At 40.8% G+C, this 13,660-nt stretch overlaps 1 protein-coding gene across 1 annotated transcript in view; it reads right to left on the minus strand.

Moving 5' to 3' along the window:
* dnah2 (dynein, axonemal, heavy chain 2) overlaps nt 1-13,660 on the minus strand; it is a 64,217-nt gene that overhangs the window by 22,965 nt on the left and 27,592 nt on the right. Inside the window, exons 41-58 of the mRNA XM_071477867.1 lie at nt 13,067-13,192; nt 11,300-11,518; nt 10,018-10,135; nt 9,071-9,207; nt 8,314-8,451; nt 7,838-7,996; nt 7,422-7,574; nt 6,546-6,637; nt 6,189-6,384; nt 4,829-5,053; nt 4,514-4,618; nt 3,258-3,446; nt 2,968-3,053; nt 2,595-2,725; nt 2,268-2,417; nt 1,490-1,657; nt 1,058-1,218; nt 495-634 (exon numbers count right to left, since the gene is read on the minus strand). Coding sequence (XP_071333968.1) covers nt 495-634; nt 1,058-1,218; nt 1,490-1,657; nt 2,268-2,417; nt 2,595-2,725; nt 2,968-3,053; nt 3,258-3,446; nt 4,514-4,618; nt 4,829-5,053; nt 6,189-6,384; nt 6,546-6,637; nt 7,422-7,574; nt 7,838-7,996; nt 8,314-8,451; nt 9,071-9,207; nt 10,018-10,135; nt 11,300-11,518; nt 13,067-13,192 — 2,693 coding nt within the window. The remainder of the gene's footprint in view (nt 1-494; nt 635-1,057; nt 1,219-1,489; nt 1,658-2,267; nt 2,418-2,594; nt 2,726-2,967; nt 3,054-3,257; nt 3,447-4,513; nt 4,619-4,828; nt 5,054-6,188; nt 6,385-6,545; nt 6,638-7,421; nt 7,575-7,837; nt 7,997-8,313; nt 8,452-9,070; nt 9,208-10,017; nt 10,136-11,299; nt 11,519-13,066; nt 13,193-13,660) is intronic.

Below are 13,660 nucleotides of genomic sequence, written 5' to 3' on the forward strand. Positions count from 1 at the left end.
GCTGGCCCTCACTGTCATAGCATCCACACTGTTAGTAATTACAGTGAGTCTCTTCTGTGGTGCTTGCCACAGAATCCAAGTTACTAAACCTCATCTGTCAATCAGCCGTTAACACACTGTTTTATGGTAATGCATGACTCACTGTACTCAGTGTAACTGTGAGGAGTTGCTGATAGTGATAGTGGCAGAAATCTGGACATTACATTGACACTACTGTGAAGGCCACTAATTGTGTGTAAAATCAAATGAAATGAATCCTGTGTTGTTAGGGTAACAGTGCACATACTGTGCAACATGCTAGCGAGAAGCAGGGGGGCTCTTCATCCTGTAAGGACTGAAATGTGATTTACACTCTTCTAATTTCCATAAACTTGTGTGTGAAAACCAGAGCAAACAGGATTCTCGAAGAGAGGAGAAATAAAGAGGAGGGGGGAACATATAGCAGAAAAAGGATATATTATAGGACACAGTGTGCTGCAGGGAATAGAATCTACCTGAAGGGCTCTCCCACTGGGCTCATACAGAGCACTATGTGCAGGTTGTTCCTGACTCGCTCGATCAGGTAGCTGAACAAGGAGTCAGGAGTCTCCACCACCTTGTCTTTCCTGGCTGACTCTGACAGAGCATTGCATACCTACAGGTAGAGTCACATGGCATGAGAATGAGAATAAGGTTTTAACTGGTTTTAATACAAGGTACAAATACATATAGATGCTCGTGATCTCATCTTACTGTTACACATAATTCATATTTAGGGCTTAAACATGCAACAATACAGAGAAAAACTGAGAATATCTAAACTTTGAAAAATATTAACTGTGCTGCTCTGACCATGAAACCCTGCCTTTACCCAGCAAAGGTTTCACTAATTTGACCAAAGATAACACCTACAGTATATTGATGTTTTCATGTGGTTTGAACCAAACCTATATAGTTACTGGGTAAAACCTCAGCCTAGATTATTTTCTTCATTACCTTAGGTTTAAAAATAAATTAATCTAAACCACCTATGTGGTATTTATGTGACCAAAAATAAAGATAGATATACGATACAGACCTCAACAAACTCATCCTGCTTGTAGAGGTTAGGCACCTCTCCAGAGCTCAGGATGTTATTGATGTCCTCTAGGAATGATTCATCTACGATCTGGGTGTCATTGAACAGGAAGACAGTGGGCTTGTTGTCCACACCAGTCAAACGGTACAGCTTCTTGATGTCTGAAAGCAAGGAGAGAAAAAACACCCACTGAACTGTAGCTGAGTGAACAGGGGTCAGTCAGGTCAATCAGCCAGGAGCTAAGCATGCTTCACTCTGAATATTAATAACATATGAGTCCATGGTTGTTCTAATCTTTCCATCTTTGTTTTGAGCTTCCTTTGTTTTAATTCCCAGACAACAGGGTTTCTTCTAAGGGGAAGTAGTCAGATACAGTCATGCTTTGACTTTCTAAAACATCTGTGAATGTAACAGAAGTGTACTTGATCTCACCTTCTCGAAACTCCTGTTTGCGGTACTGCTTCGTGACTTCCACCTGGAAAACCTGGTACTCGCAGATGGAGGTGGCCATCTTAGAAAGGCTCTGTCTACCAGAGCCCCCAACACCAACCAGCAGCATGTTGCCTCTGAGCTGACTGATCACACGTACAACACGGGTTACTGTGAAGGGAGCACAAAATTATTACCCATATCATAAGCTCCTTCCGAAACCATTTATTGACAGTACTCTTATCATTACAATCTCTTTGGCTTTTTCAACTGACAGTGTTTCAGATGTTTTGTCTTCATATCTGCTTGCTAAATTGCTAACATTGCTAACACATTATTATTGTGCATGTCACAAAATCTACAGTCACACATTTTCCCCCTACCATATAACAGTGTGCAAACTAACACTACATACAATCTAGCATCAGTCCATATTGTTTCAATGGTAATACTCTGCTATTGATTGGCAGTGGCGTGTGGCACACCGACAGCAGTGTGGAGACAGCGGAGTGGTGCTGACAGGCCTTCTCTCTCTCAGCTACAGGGTGGCTTTTAGCTGCGCCTCACGCTGTGTTTTTTAAAGGAGTTTCAAACTGGGCCTGAATCATAAACCAGTGAGCACATCAGAGCGCAACAGATGACTGCCCTTTATAATCTACTGGTTTGACTGGACAGAATGTGACGAGTGGACACTGTGCGGTGATTCTTCAGGGGAATTTTTAATACAGTGTATTTCCTATTTAAATATGTGTGTGTGTGTGTGTTGTTTACTGAGACGCACTGTGTTCTATGGCGTCTCGGAAAAGTACCAGGCTCATGGGCACTACGCCAGGTGTCAGGTTGTAGTCTTCCAGCTGGGTTTCCATGAACTTCTTGAGACCCTTCATGTCCACTAGGTCCTCATACACATGGGAGTCACTCAGGAAGTCACCTGACACACACACGCAAACATAAAAGTAAACACACATTAACACAATAACGGCTATAACAATTTCATAATGCTTAAACTACAGTCCATTACAATCAATTTTATTATCTGTAAGAGTAGTTGTACACCGTTCACATTCATGTGCATGTACTGTATGTGCATGTAAAGTAGAAAATATACCAAATATTGGTGGTTGTTTGTTGGGACAGATGTTGTGGAAGGAGAGGTCAAAGAGCAAGCCCAGTTTCTCCCCCATCAAAGCAGCAAATGCCTCCATGTCACTGTGATCTACAAGCCGGTCTGAGAAAACCCTGAAAACAACAACAGAGCATAGACAACAAAGATTATCCAGTGAACACAACAAAAGCATCAGTATGTTTGACTACTGTAAAATAAAGTAGAAAAACATTCTACAACTGGATATACAGTGTTCCAGGCTTCAGACAAGGGATAATGATGCATCATGACACTGTCACTATGAGGCTAGAGCTATAGTAAATGTGCTACTTGACTGTGAGAAGGTTAAAGATTTTATGACATGGACGTAGTTTACCTGAAGCACTCATGGATCCACAGTCTGGTGATATTGTTTTTGGTATCATGGAAGTCTGGGTGAGCTCTTAGCAGACCCTGAAACACCTGGTCCACAAGGGTGGACCAGGAAAGAAAAGACTGTGTCATATAAAATTTCAATTAACCACTGTGCTGCTAAGTATGGAGAACTTTTCAACAGCCTCCTGTTGTACTTTCGTGAAAACACTATTAAGGTGGTGTTTGTATGTATATGTTGTGTGATATATGTATTCATCTCAACTCATCTACAGTGTATGTGTTCTTGTGTACCTTGGAGATATCCCTGAGGTTGAAGAGGTAGTGTATCTTGGCTGGAGTGGGAAGAAAATGAGCCGTAACAGCATAATACAGTTCTAATGTGGCCTGAGTCAGAACCTGTCCAATGGGCTTCACCTCCTCCTTAAACTCCTCTAGTTTCTGGTTGATCATAGTGCTGTAGATCCGCCTGATCTGGGACTCCTGCATGCAGAGAGAATGGGCTTGTTCAAGTTTGGTACATCTTTTAAGTGATACAGCCACGTAAACAAAGAGTTGTAGTGGTCAAGAGAAAGAATGGCAGAATGGGTATTTTCTAAAGTGTGTAACAATGCCAATTTCATGCTGTCCTCTTCACACATTCAAGAGGCTAGGCAACTCATGTGTCAAGGGTCTACTTTCTGAACACAGTATGACTCCAGAGAGTTTCAAAAACAAATTCATTCAGCTCTTTAGTTTAGAAAAAGTAGGATGGAGAGGAGGAGAGTGGAGAGGGGGGACAACAAATAAATGTTGAAAACCAAAAGTCAACAGGACAGAGGTGTGAGCAAGTGGCAGCTGTAAGAGGGAGCAGGAAAGGTTGAAAGGAGCACAACAACAGAGATGGAAAAACTGCCAGGTAATTGAAAAAGACTGAAAAGAGACAAGAGGTGAGCTGTAGAGGGAGTGAACAATGAGTGGAGAGAGCAAGGAAAGTACAAAAAAGCCAAATAAATCAAAACAAGGCAACCTAACAAAAGAGGTAACAAAGACAAAGGAGACAGATGGGAGGGGGTGTATGAACAGGTGGACAACATTTTCAGGCAGCCTTTCAGTCAATCACATCTCCTGGGTGCTGGTATGAGAGAGTGCAATTTTGCAGTGGTTATCATTATCATCACAGCTATAATCAAAATCAGGGTAATTCCAGTGTGGCCGGACAAAAAAGCAGTTGTCAAATGGTGATAGAAGATGAAAAAACATCTGCCAGGTGGAAGATTACCCAGATCAACCAGGCTGAAATGCACAGTTGGATGACAGAAGAAGGAAACACACAGATAAAATGAACAGACAATGCTAAACTAAGTGTGAATCTCTTTTATTTAGAGAAGAAAAAAGTCAAAATGACACAATATATAAATCCTCTTTTTATTTCATTGCTGATTAATTTGTCTGCATTATTGTTGCATATTTGATATATGTCAGTGCCTGGTTTAGTAAAAATCAGTTCATTAGTATCACTTTGTGGTGAAGGAGAAATGTCACAGAACAAGAAAGAGGAGAGGACTTACATTAGGAAAGGTCATATTGATGAGGTTGAATCGACTCTGTAAGCGGCCAGAGATGTGAGTCCTCCCTCCACCAGGGGGCCCCATGGATGCCAGCAAGAACATGTCCTAATAAAGCACACGCACACACACATACACATAAACATAACAGAGAAAGGTAGCACACACCTGGAATGAATTTCATGTGTAAAGCTCTTGCCCCACATATTGAAAAAAAAGTTAATAGTGAGGTACTCATAGATTAAAAACAATATCTTAATCTCACACTCACTTAAGTACAGACCTCACTCCCACCCTGATGTGAATGACCCGCCTCACCTTGACAAACTTCAGGGTCTGTTTCTGGCGGTCATACCAGAAGCCGTAGTCGATCCAGAGGCGCAGCAGCTCCAGCGGTGGCTGGGAGCCAAAAAGGTCATGGGCTGGCATGTTGAGGTCATCCAGGAAGCATAGCAGGCGCTTCCCACCTGCTGGCACAAACACACCTTTGGTTCTCTTTTCTATTCGGCTCTCCACGATGGCCTGGATGTTATTAGAGGTGGTCTGGACAGAGATGGAAATACAGAGAAACAAAGATGAAATGACATGTTTCATTGTTTACCTCAGAACTGTTTCTTCAGAAGCAGAAGAAGTTTATTGTGTAACATGTGTATGTCTATAGCCTATATATACTTGTGCATTTGAGTATTTGAGTATTTGTGCATTTGAATTATTTCAACTTATCAGCCAAGCTAAACAGCTCTGTGGCTTGTTAACTTCAAAAAGGCGATACCTCTATACCTATTTAATTTATTTTAAAATACTGACACACTTTTATATAAAATAGTAGGGAGACAGAGGTAAGAATAGCTGTTGCTGGAGGTTTGGTGGTAATGGACATTTGGGCAGGGGGTAGGGGCAGGGGGGCATGGTGACACTGGTAACAGTGGTAAAGGTGGGGCTGGTGAGAGCCTCCATCATCCCTGACTCACTAATAGCCTTTCATCAGAGCTGTCCAGCACTGATGTGATTTAGTCTAATTACAGTACCATGGAGCAACATGTCACCTTTATTCTAATTGTAGTGAAGCCAAGATGGAGGCTATTAAGTGCCACCACATGGTCAGATGGAGGCAGATGCCCTCTCTCTCTCTCTCTCTCTCTCACACACACACGCACACACACACACACACACACACACACACACACACAAACACACACACACACACACACACACACACACACAAATATGCACAAGCACATGTGCACCCAAGACCTGTGCTCAATCTCATGTCACTGCATCTCATGCTGTGAGCGAATGGGTGAATTTTGTACATGTACCATTTATAGATCATCATCCCAGTCACAATTATATCCCATCGTTCTCTTTAATGAGACAAAATCAAGGGATAAAAATGATAGCCACAGCAAGACAAACTAGCACTATTCCAATTATAACATTAAGCTTTGAGGAAAGTCAAGAGGACAGACACACATGCAAACAAGGATATGATTAATTAAAGACCAAATTAAACCACTTACACGGGCCCTGTTACAAAATACACACACTACACTTAACCTAATATTAACCCTTGTGTAAATCATAAAGTAAAGCTTTGCAACAATACTTTCATTCTGAAGGCAAACAGGTTTCTGTAAGGCTAGAGGAACAAGAACACAGACCATGCAAAGGCACCAACCTGTGAAGACATGTTGACAGTGAGGGCAGTCCACTTGTTATCCAAGCCCTGCAAGACACTCTGGGCCACTGAGGTTTTACCGGTGCCCACTGGCCCAGTGAGCAGCACTGGGTACTGACCCAACACCAGAGCCTTGACCAGGAAATTGTAGCGAACTGTGTCCACTGTAGGAACCATAATCTTGTAGAAAGGAGCACTGCAGGAGAAGGCAGAGGGAGAGGTATGTATTGTAGATGTTATGTAGGTTACATCATCTAGTACTTATTCAGTTTCAAAAGTAACTGAACTGGCAGAGAGTGAAATGGATAAACATCCACACATTCACATATATGTACATAAGACCACCTGGTTTCCTACCTGGCATTGTAGCGCCAGCCCTTTGGCAGCTTGTCTTCAAAGGAAGCCCAGGTTTTGTTTTTGGTGTCCACAAAGTATTCATAAACGGTGTCCTGCAAGAGTTGGCATAGAAGGTTCAGTGAATGTTGGTGCCTGCTAAGACAGATTCATTCAGTTTGCTAAAGGAAACTGGAGATAAACTGTATTACCCCTTATCAGTATTATGCCTGTGATGCATTTCAAATGCTTACATCAAACCAATAAGGCTTGTCATTCTAAAACAATGTATACACTGTAATGTTACTGTAATGACTGTAGAAAAACAGATAACTGTGTTTGTCTTCAGGTACGATTTGGCACAAAACAGGACTTTTTAAACACTGATGGTATCCAGCTACATTTAATATCGGCTGTTGTAGCTAAGTTGTTGTTTATAACAAATAAAATAAATAAAAACATACTTCACCTGTCTTTCAGTATCATGCCTGCCAAAGATACTCAAACGTAAATAGCTCTGGAAGCCCTACTTGTCTACTTTTTTTTTTTTAGTTTAACAACTGCTGTCGAAAAATCTATAGTTCTTTTTTTTTTTTTTTCATTATTATTTTTTGGGGCTTTTTATGCCTTTATTATAGATCAGTGGAGACTGACAGGAAAGGGGGTAGAGAGAGGGGAATGACATGCAGGAAAGAGTCAGACCGGTCGGGAGTCAGTCTGACTGGTAAGAGGGTCGTGCGTTCACATGGTACGCACCCTAACCACTCGACTACCGGGCCACCCGAAATCTACAGTTCTTTTAACAGTGGTCAAGGAAGCAGCCTAGTGAAGAGAGACAGTGCCATTTGACTGACTGTGCATGCCATAAGTGTGTAAACAAAAATAAACTCTACAGAGGACCTTGTTGGGGAAGGTGCCCTCCAACTCTCGTAGGAAGTTGTCCATCTTCTTGCGCCCATCTTCATCAACAGAGGCACAGATGGACCAGATAAGGCTGAAGATGAACCACAGCTCCACCATCCTACCCAGGTTTTCTGTGTCTGAAGTTTTCACCTGGAGAAAGGGAGAGAAATAGAATTACATTGTTTTTCATCCTTAAGTGATAATGTCAGCCTTTGTTTTCAGATTTTCTTCCTAGTGTAATGGGGCAGAGTTGGCTCATTTATGGCTTTATTTCAATCACAAATCTTAAAACAGTTACACCAAAGGAAGGATGGTTGCATGGCAAAGTATGCAAAGCATGGCTGGAAAATGATTATCCATTGGGGGATTACAATATGGGGTGGAGGTTACAGATTGCACTTTATTTGTCATACCCCATTGCTGGATGTGGCCAGGGAGTCATAGAGGCGGCAGAAAGACGTTACTCCATTAAGCTCAGTGATGGGGATCAGTTCTTTACAGTTACTCTTCTTAAAGTTCAGTGTGCTGTCCATATACTTTTCAAACAAGTGCTTTAAATGTTCCACTTCAGCCTGTGGAGAAAAGGAGCAACAGAGAGAGCAATGGAGGGAGATAGAAGAGAACAGTTACCAGAAAATAAAGAAATAAAATGGACATTATTCATGAGGGTTTTGTCATCTTCCTCAAATAAATTTGTTATTTAACAAAAACACTATGGGCTCTATTTTCCAAAAACAGGACCGAGACTTTAACACAAGTAAATTTTTTTGCAATGCCTGTTCTTGAATTTCCAAGGAAATACACCATACATGAAAAATTTATATAAATTGGCCCAAATATGCTATTAATGCCAAAAGACAATGAGGTATTGTGACTGACTTTATTGTACCTTGTGTCGCTTGTCCAGCCAGGACTGAACAAAAGGCTTCCACCCCAGATCAATGTAATCGTTGTAGACCATCCCACAGCGAGACACTGTAGCTGGAGAGGCCATTGCCAGGTTCTCCACTTCAAACAGCAGAGACACCTATGACAAAAGAATTCACACTAAGTTTTTCAATCATGATCATTTTACAGTATATGTATTTAGATTTTGTTTCGTTTTGTTATTACTTTATTCATCTGGGACCATAAACAATATTGTACCAGATTACTGCCACTGAGCAGTTGTTTGCAGACATAATGCTGACATCAATAAAAAAAAAACCCCAGCAAAGTCTATTTACTTTTAACAGTGATTTCTGATCATGCACATTACTGTTTATTTTCAGTATGTCTAGATCTGTGTTTTTTTTTTTGCTTATTCACTTTAGCAAACTACTTTGCCTTTGGAAATTGTAATTGGCAATGTCTAGTTGTCTGAAAACATATGAATTCCACTGTAATAAACTGTAATACACAATGTGAACATGTTCCTACATTAAAAAGAAGAAGCATGTGTGTAAATAATGATGGCTGAATTCCATTTAGCTGCTTCATTTTAAGGATCCCGGTATTGCACATGCACCTGACTGTCATACTCTCATGACTTACTGGAAGATGAGAATGAAACGGAGGCAGTGTTAATGTTATCAGTAACACTCTGCTTTTCCTACTATGACGATTCAAAATGTCTTGAGTGAAAAGGTTTCCAGTTCTGTCCTCACCTGTTCAGGCATGGAGATTCTCTCTCCGTTGATAAGTGTGAGCACCTTATTGTCATCCATGACAGAGTTCATACTCTCTATCCACAGTGTGTCAACAGGCCCATCAAACACAATCCACTTCTCATCTTGTTTCTCATCTAAAGAGAGGAGGTGCAACGAGACAGAAAACATATAAATATGGTGGCATGGTTTATAGTGTAACGTACATTTTGCTAACAATTTTTAAACAGTGGGATTAACTTGTCTATGAAATGCTGACCACTTTATCTTTTCATATATAAATATTAAAAAAATTATTTACAACCTTTGGATTTGTGGTATGAAAACCAATTACACATTTTTTGGTTTGATCTGTCAGTTTGTAATAGATAAGATCATGGATTTGTTTGATCTATCACAAAATGATAGAACAAATAGATCAAATGTTCCCCTGTAGCTTTACTACAACAGAAAAAAAGAAGGTTACAAAAAGAGGGTTACAATGATATCAAAAAGAGGCCTTTACCATAATATCATGACATCATGATAGGTAAAATCATCATCTGTTTGTAATTCAGTAAACCTTAGGTAAGACCATTCACATTCACTGCACTCCATTTCCTCAGCTTCACACAGCAGCAGTGTACTTAGTGACACCAAGAGCATTTGTTGAGATGCCAAGTTTAGATGCACTGTCTAAAACAACTGATTACTGATGACTGTAGTCTGAGCACAGTAAGTTGCCGAATATTAAGAACCCAAAGATGCTCTTTTTCACACCACATGTTTCACAGTTAAGTAGTACTATTTTAAAATAAAGTAAAAGATCTGCCATCAGTAAAAGATACTTTTTAAAATTGCACAGGATTGTGCATGAATGAATGCTCTGTAAGGTGATATAAAATGGGAAGAATCATCAGTCCCCACTGTGTGTTCTGTTAACAGCATTAACGTTTCAGTGTCAGCACCTGCACAGGCTGATCTCATGAGAGAGGACAGCACTCCATCAGTCCACTCGTTGGTGGACAGATCATTTTCTCCATAAAGCTCTCCCAGACTCATCGCCTTGGGGTTCAGAGGATACTCCTGTTGTGCCGCGAGGACCAAGGCATGATAGAGAAGATGAAGAAAAGATGAAACAAAGTGCCTTATAATGTTGAATCATAATTACTCTGAACTGATGATAACACATGAGAACAGCAGCTTTTCACAGAACACGTGCATGTTTTTGCTGATTATATACATTTTAATTAGACTAAATGGTCTAGATACATTAAGGAATTCACAAACACATTAATCAATTTTAGTTACATATGTGTACTAGTTTCAGTGTATGAAAGTCAGCAGACACATTAGGGAGGGGAGGTTAGAAATCAAAGATAAGTATACATCTTTAGCGTGTGTACTGTGATTTGATTTCCTTCATCATCTAATATGTGACTTGACTAAAATGTATTGATACTCAGTGTATAATTTTATTGGTCTAATCTGCTTCCAGCTCTATCCACTGAAATCCTAGAAACTGAGGGAAGAGAGGAAGGAAGTCAGTCTGACAAGGCTTATCTTGATACTGCAGTTACCTTTCCTTCTCACAAGTAGGTGTGTGTGTTTGTGTGTGTGTGTGTGTGTGTGTGTGTGTGTGTGTGTGTGTCTGTTTGTGTGTTTGTGTGCGTGCGTGTTTCAGTACATGTGTTTGCATGAACATGTGGGTGGGACAAAATCAGGAAAAGAAGGCCCAGTATCTTGGAATCAAGGAACAGAGAGGAACAGAGAGATGGATAATGAGAACCAGGAGCAGCAGAGGCTGCCACGAGGAGACATCAGAAAAACATATGCAGAGAGCAAGAGGTAAAAATAGAGAGAAAATACATAGGAAAAAAGTGAGATGAAAAGTACGAAGGACAGAGAGAGCAGTAAGTAGAAAACATAACTGATTCTGACTGTCTGTTCTACTGGAAGAGATAAACTAGTGTCCCTTTTTAAAAAACTAAGTAGTGCTGGTGAACTGTACATGTTCCACAAACCAGTCACTTAACCTAAGCTGGGTACAAATACAAAGGTGACAAGTGTGCCTATATATATGAGCCCTCTACACCAAGAAATGTTACTGTTTTGTATAAATACCTCATTCTGGAGGCTGATGATTCATAAGTTTGTGAGAATTTGACTACTTGGAATATACCCCTCAAAGTGAGACTTCAGCAGTATTAGCCGATAAATTATAGTGTGTTCTTTTCCATCCACACCCACCTGGACCAACTGGAAGCCAGGCACTCCCTTGTGGCACAGGGCAGTGAGGGCGCTCTGCAGGATCCTCCAGGTAACACTCTTAGCGCTGCCAGTCTTGCCTACCAGCATGGAGGAGTGTCGAGAGTTTTTGGTCTCATAAAGTTGGATGACTTTGGTCATGGTGAAAGGAGTCACCTGCAAACCTCTCTGACGAAGCTCCACCTCTATGGCCAGCTGCAACTGCAACAAAATGACAGAAAAGCAAACAGGTAGTCAGTCATCGTGATGCCCTGAGTGATATTACAAAATATACAAATTTATGATACACTGATGATACATGATATGCCAAATTGAATATATACAATACTATGCAAAAGTCTTAGTTGCTTTAGATGTTCTGATTCTTGTCCATCATGTAATACCACCGTGGAGGTATGTCATGAATGGCTGATTCATTCTGCAGCATCACAACGACCCTAAACCAGGAGTGCTGCAACAGATGGTCTGGCCCCCACAGAGCCCTCATCAAACCAGTCTGGGATTACATGACAAGACAGAAGATACAGAAGAACTGTGGCAAGTCCCCCAAGATGCTTGGAACAAACTACCTGCCAAGTATGTTGAAAAATTGTGTGCAATTATTGAGAATTGGCATTGTTTTAAATGCAGTGAATTGAATTTGTTTTTTTTTGTTTGTTTGCTGCTCTTTGTATGAAGTTACTTGTGAAATAACTGCTCATGACTACAAACTTGTAACATACTTGTTACTCTATCCTGAAGTATACAGATGCTGACTACAAAAATGACCATAAAAACAGAAGGTGGATGACTGACAGTAAACCACACAATACACAGGAGGGGTTACACCCCTCCCACAGCCTCCACACAGAGAGAGGAAAACTGTCTCCACGTGAGGTGTCAGAGCAGATGGCTGAGAATCCATTAAAAGTAGAGGCGCTTCTCAGCTAAACTAATGTCGCATTCATCACTGCACTATATGCAAAGCCAATGGACTTAGGCTGGGCCTCTGCCTGGGCTGAGAGCACACATGTGCACAGACACTTAGAAAGACTCATGCACATATAAACATACATGTGTAAAAAAAGGAAGTGTTTTAAGGCACTAAGACATAAAACATGACATTATCCCATCCATCTATCTCTCCGTCTTCCAAACTAATTTAATTTCAAAAGTTACAGTCTGTGGTTCAAAGTTTGGACGAGGAACCAACATCAAAGCTGCATTACTTATTCAGCCTGCATGTGTGTGCTGTGTGGGTGCTTTGCATGTGACAATGCATATCTGTATAATTACATTCATCTATATCTGTTAATCAGCAATACTTATAAACACACTCAGGCACATACTCTTGGACATTCAGACCCCATGTGTGCCCAAACACAACCCTCTTTCCCAAAGGTAAAGAGACAGACAAACAGAAAGGCAGAGATGCTTTGATAAGCAGATGCAGTGACAGCAGTGGTGTCTAAATGTTGTCTAACTCTGCTGTGTTACAGTTTCAGTGCTGGTAAGAGCTGTTTATGTATGCATTTTGGTGCTACAATGAATATCAAGAGGAGCTGACGTCTTTCAGGATCACCGCTGGGGGCAAATGAACTGCAGCTGAACTCTACTTCGATTTGCATGTACTTGTTCAGATAAGGAATAACCTTCTTAGTATTTTGCAGACAAAGAAAATGGAACATTGTCATACAGTCACAGCAAACTAACAAAACACTATTTCTCTGCAGGAATGCTGATTTCAGCTGCTGACCTAGATCAACTTACCTTGCCATAATCTATAATAGGTGTCTCCACAGCTGGGAACAAGTCCTGGGTGATCCCATTGAACAGTGGCAGGTCAGTGGAGGTCAATTTAGCAATGTTCATGTCCTTCATGGCCATTAAGAGGATCTGAGGACAGAGAGATGAGGGCAGAGTCACTCGTGATACCACTGAGCTGAGTTCTTTGAGCTTACCTTACTTAAAAGGGAATGACTGTTAGTTAGTTCAATAAGAGAATATAGGCCCTGGTTCCCCTATGATTTAACTTAATAGACAGACAGCATGCCAATACAGAGATTACAGCACAGCTCAGGTTTGCAGTCATAGCAACTGCCTGCTATTCCCATTCAAGTTAGTCTTTTTAGTCGTAAATTCCCTCTTTGCATTTCCAGACAGCATTTCCTTTCTGAGCTGCAGTGGAGGGACAATAATACAAAGAGGGAATTTAAGACTAAAAAGACTGTAACTCTGGGAGATACTCACTTGATTTGACTAACAGACAGCTGAAGCCTCATTAGCTGCAGATAAACTAGTATCCCATAAGATGTCTTAATGGTTATTATGAACAGGTGGCATGATTAGAGTGAGCAATACCTG

Source organism: Trachinotus anak, unplaced genomic scaffold (genome assembly GCF_046630095.1).
Source record: "Trachinotus anak isolate AG129_WGS33_773 ecotype Australia unplaced genomic scaffold, CSIRO_AGI_Tana_v1 ptg000005l, whole genome shotgun sequence".
Taxonomy (NCBI): Eukaryota; Metazoa; Chordata; class Actinopteri; order Carangiformes; family Carangidae; genus Trachinotus; species Trachinotus anak.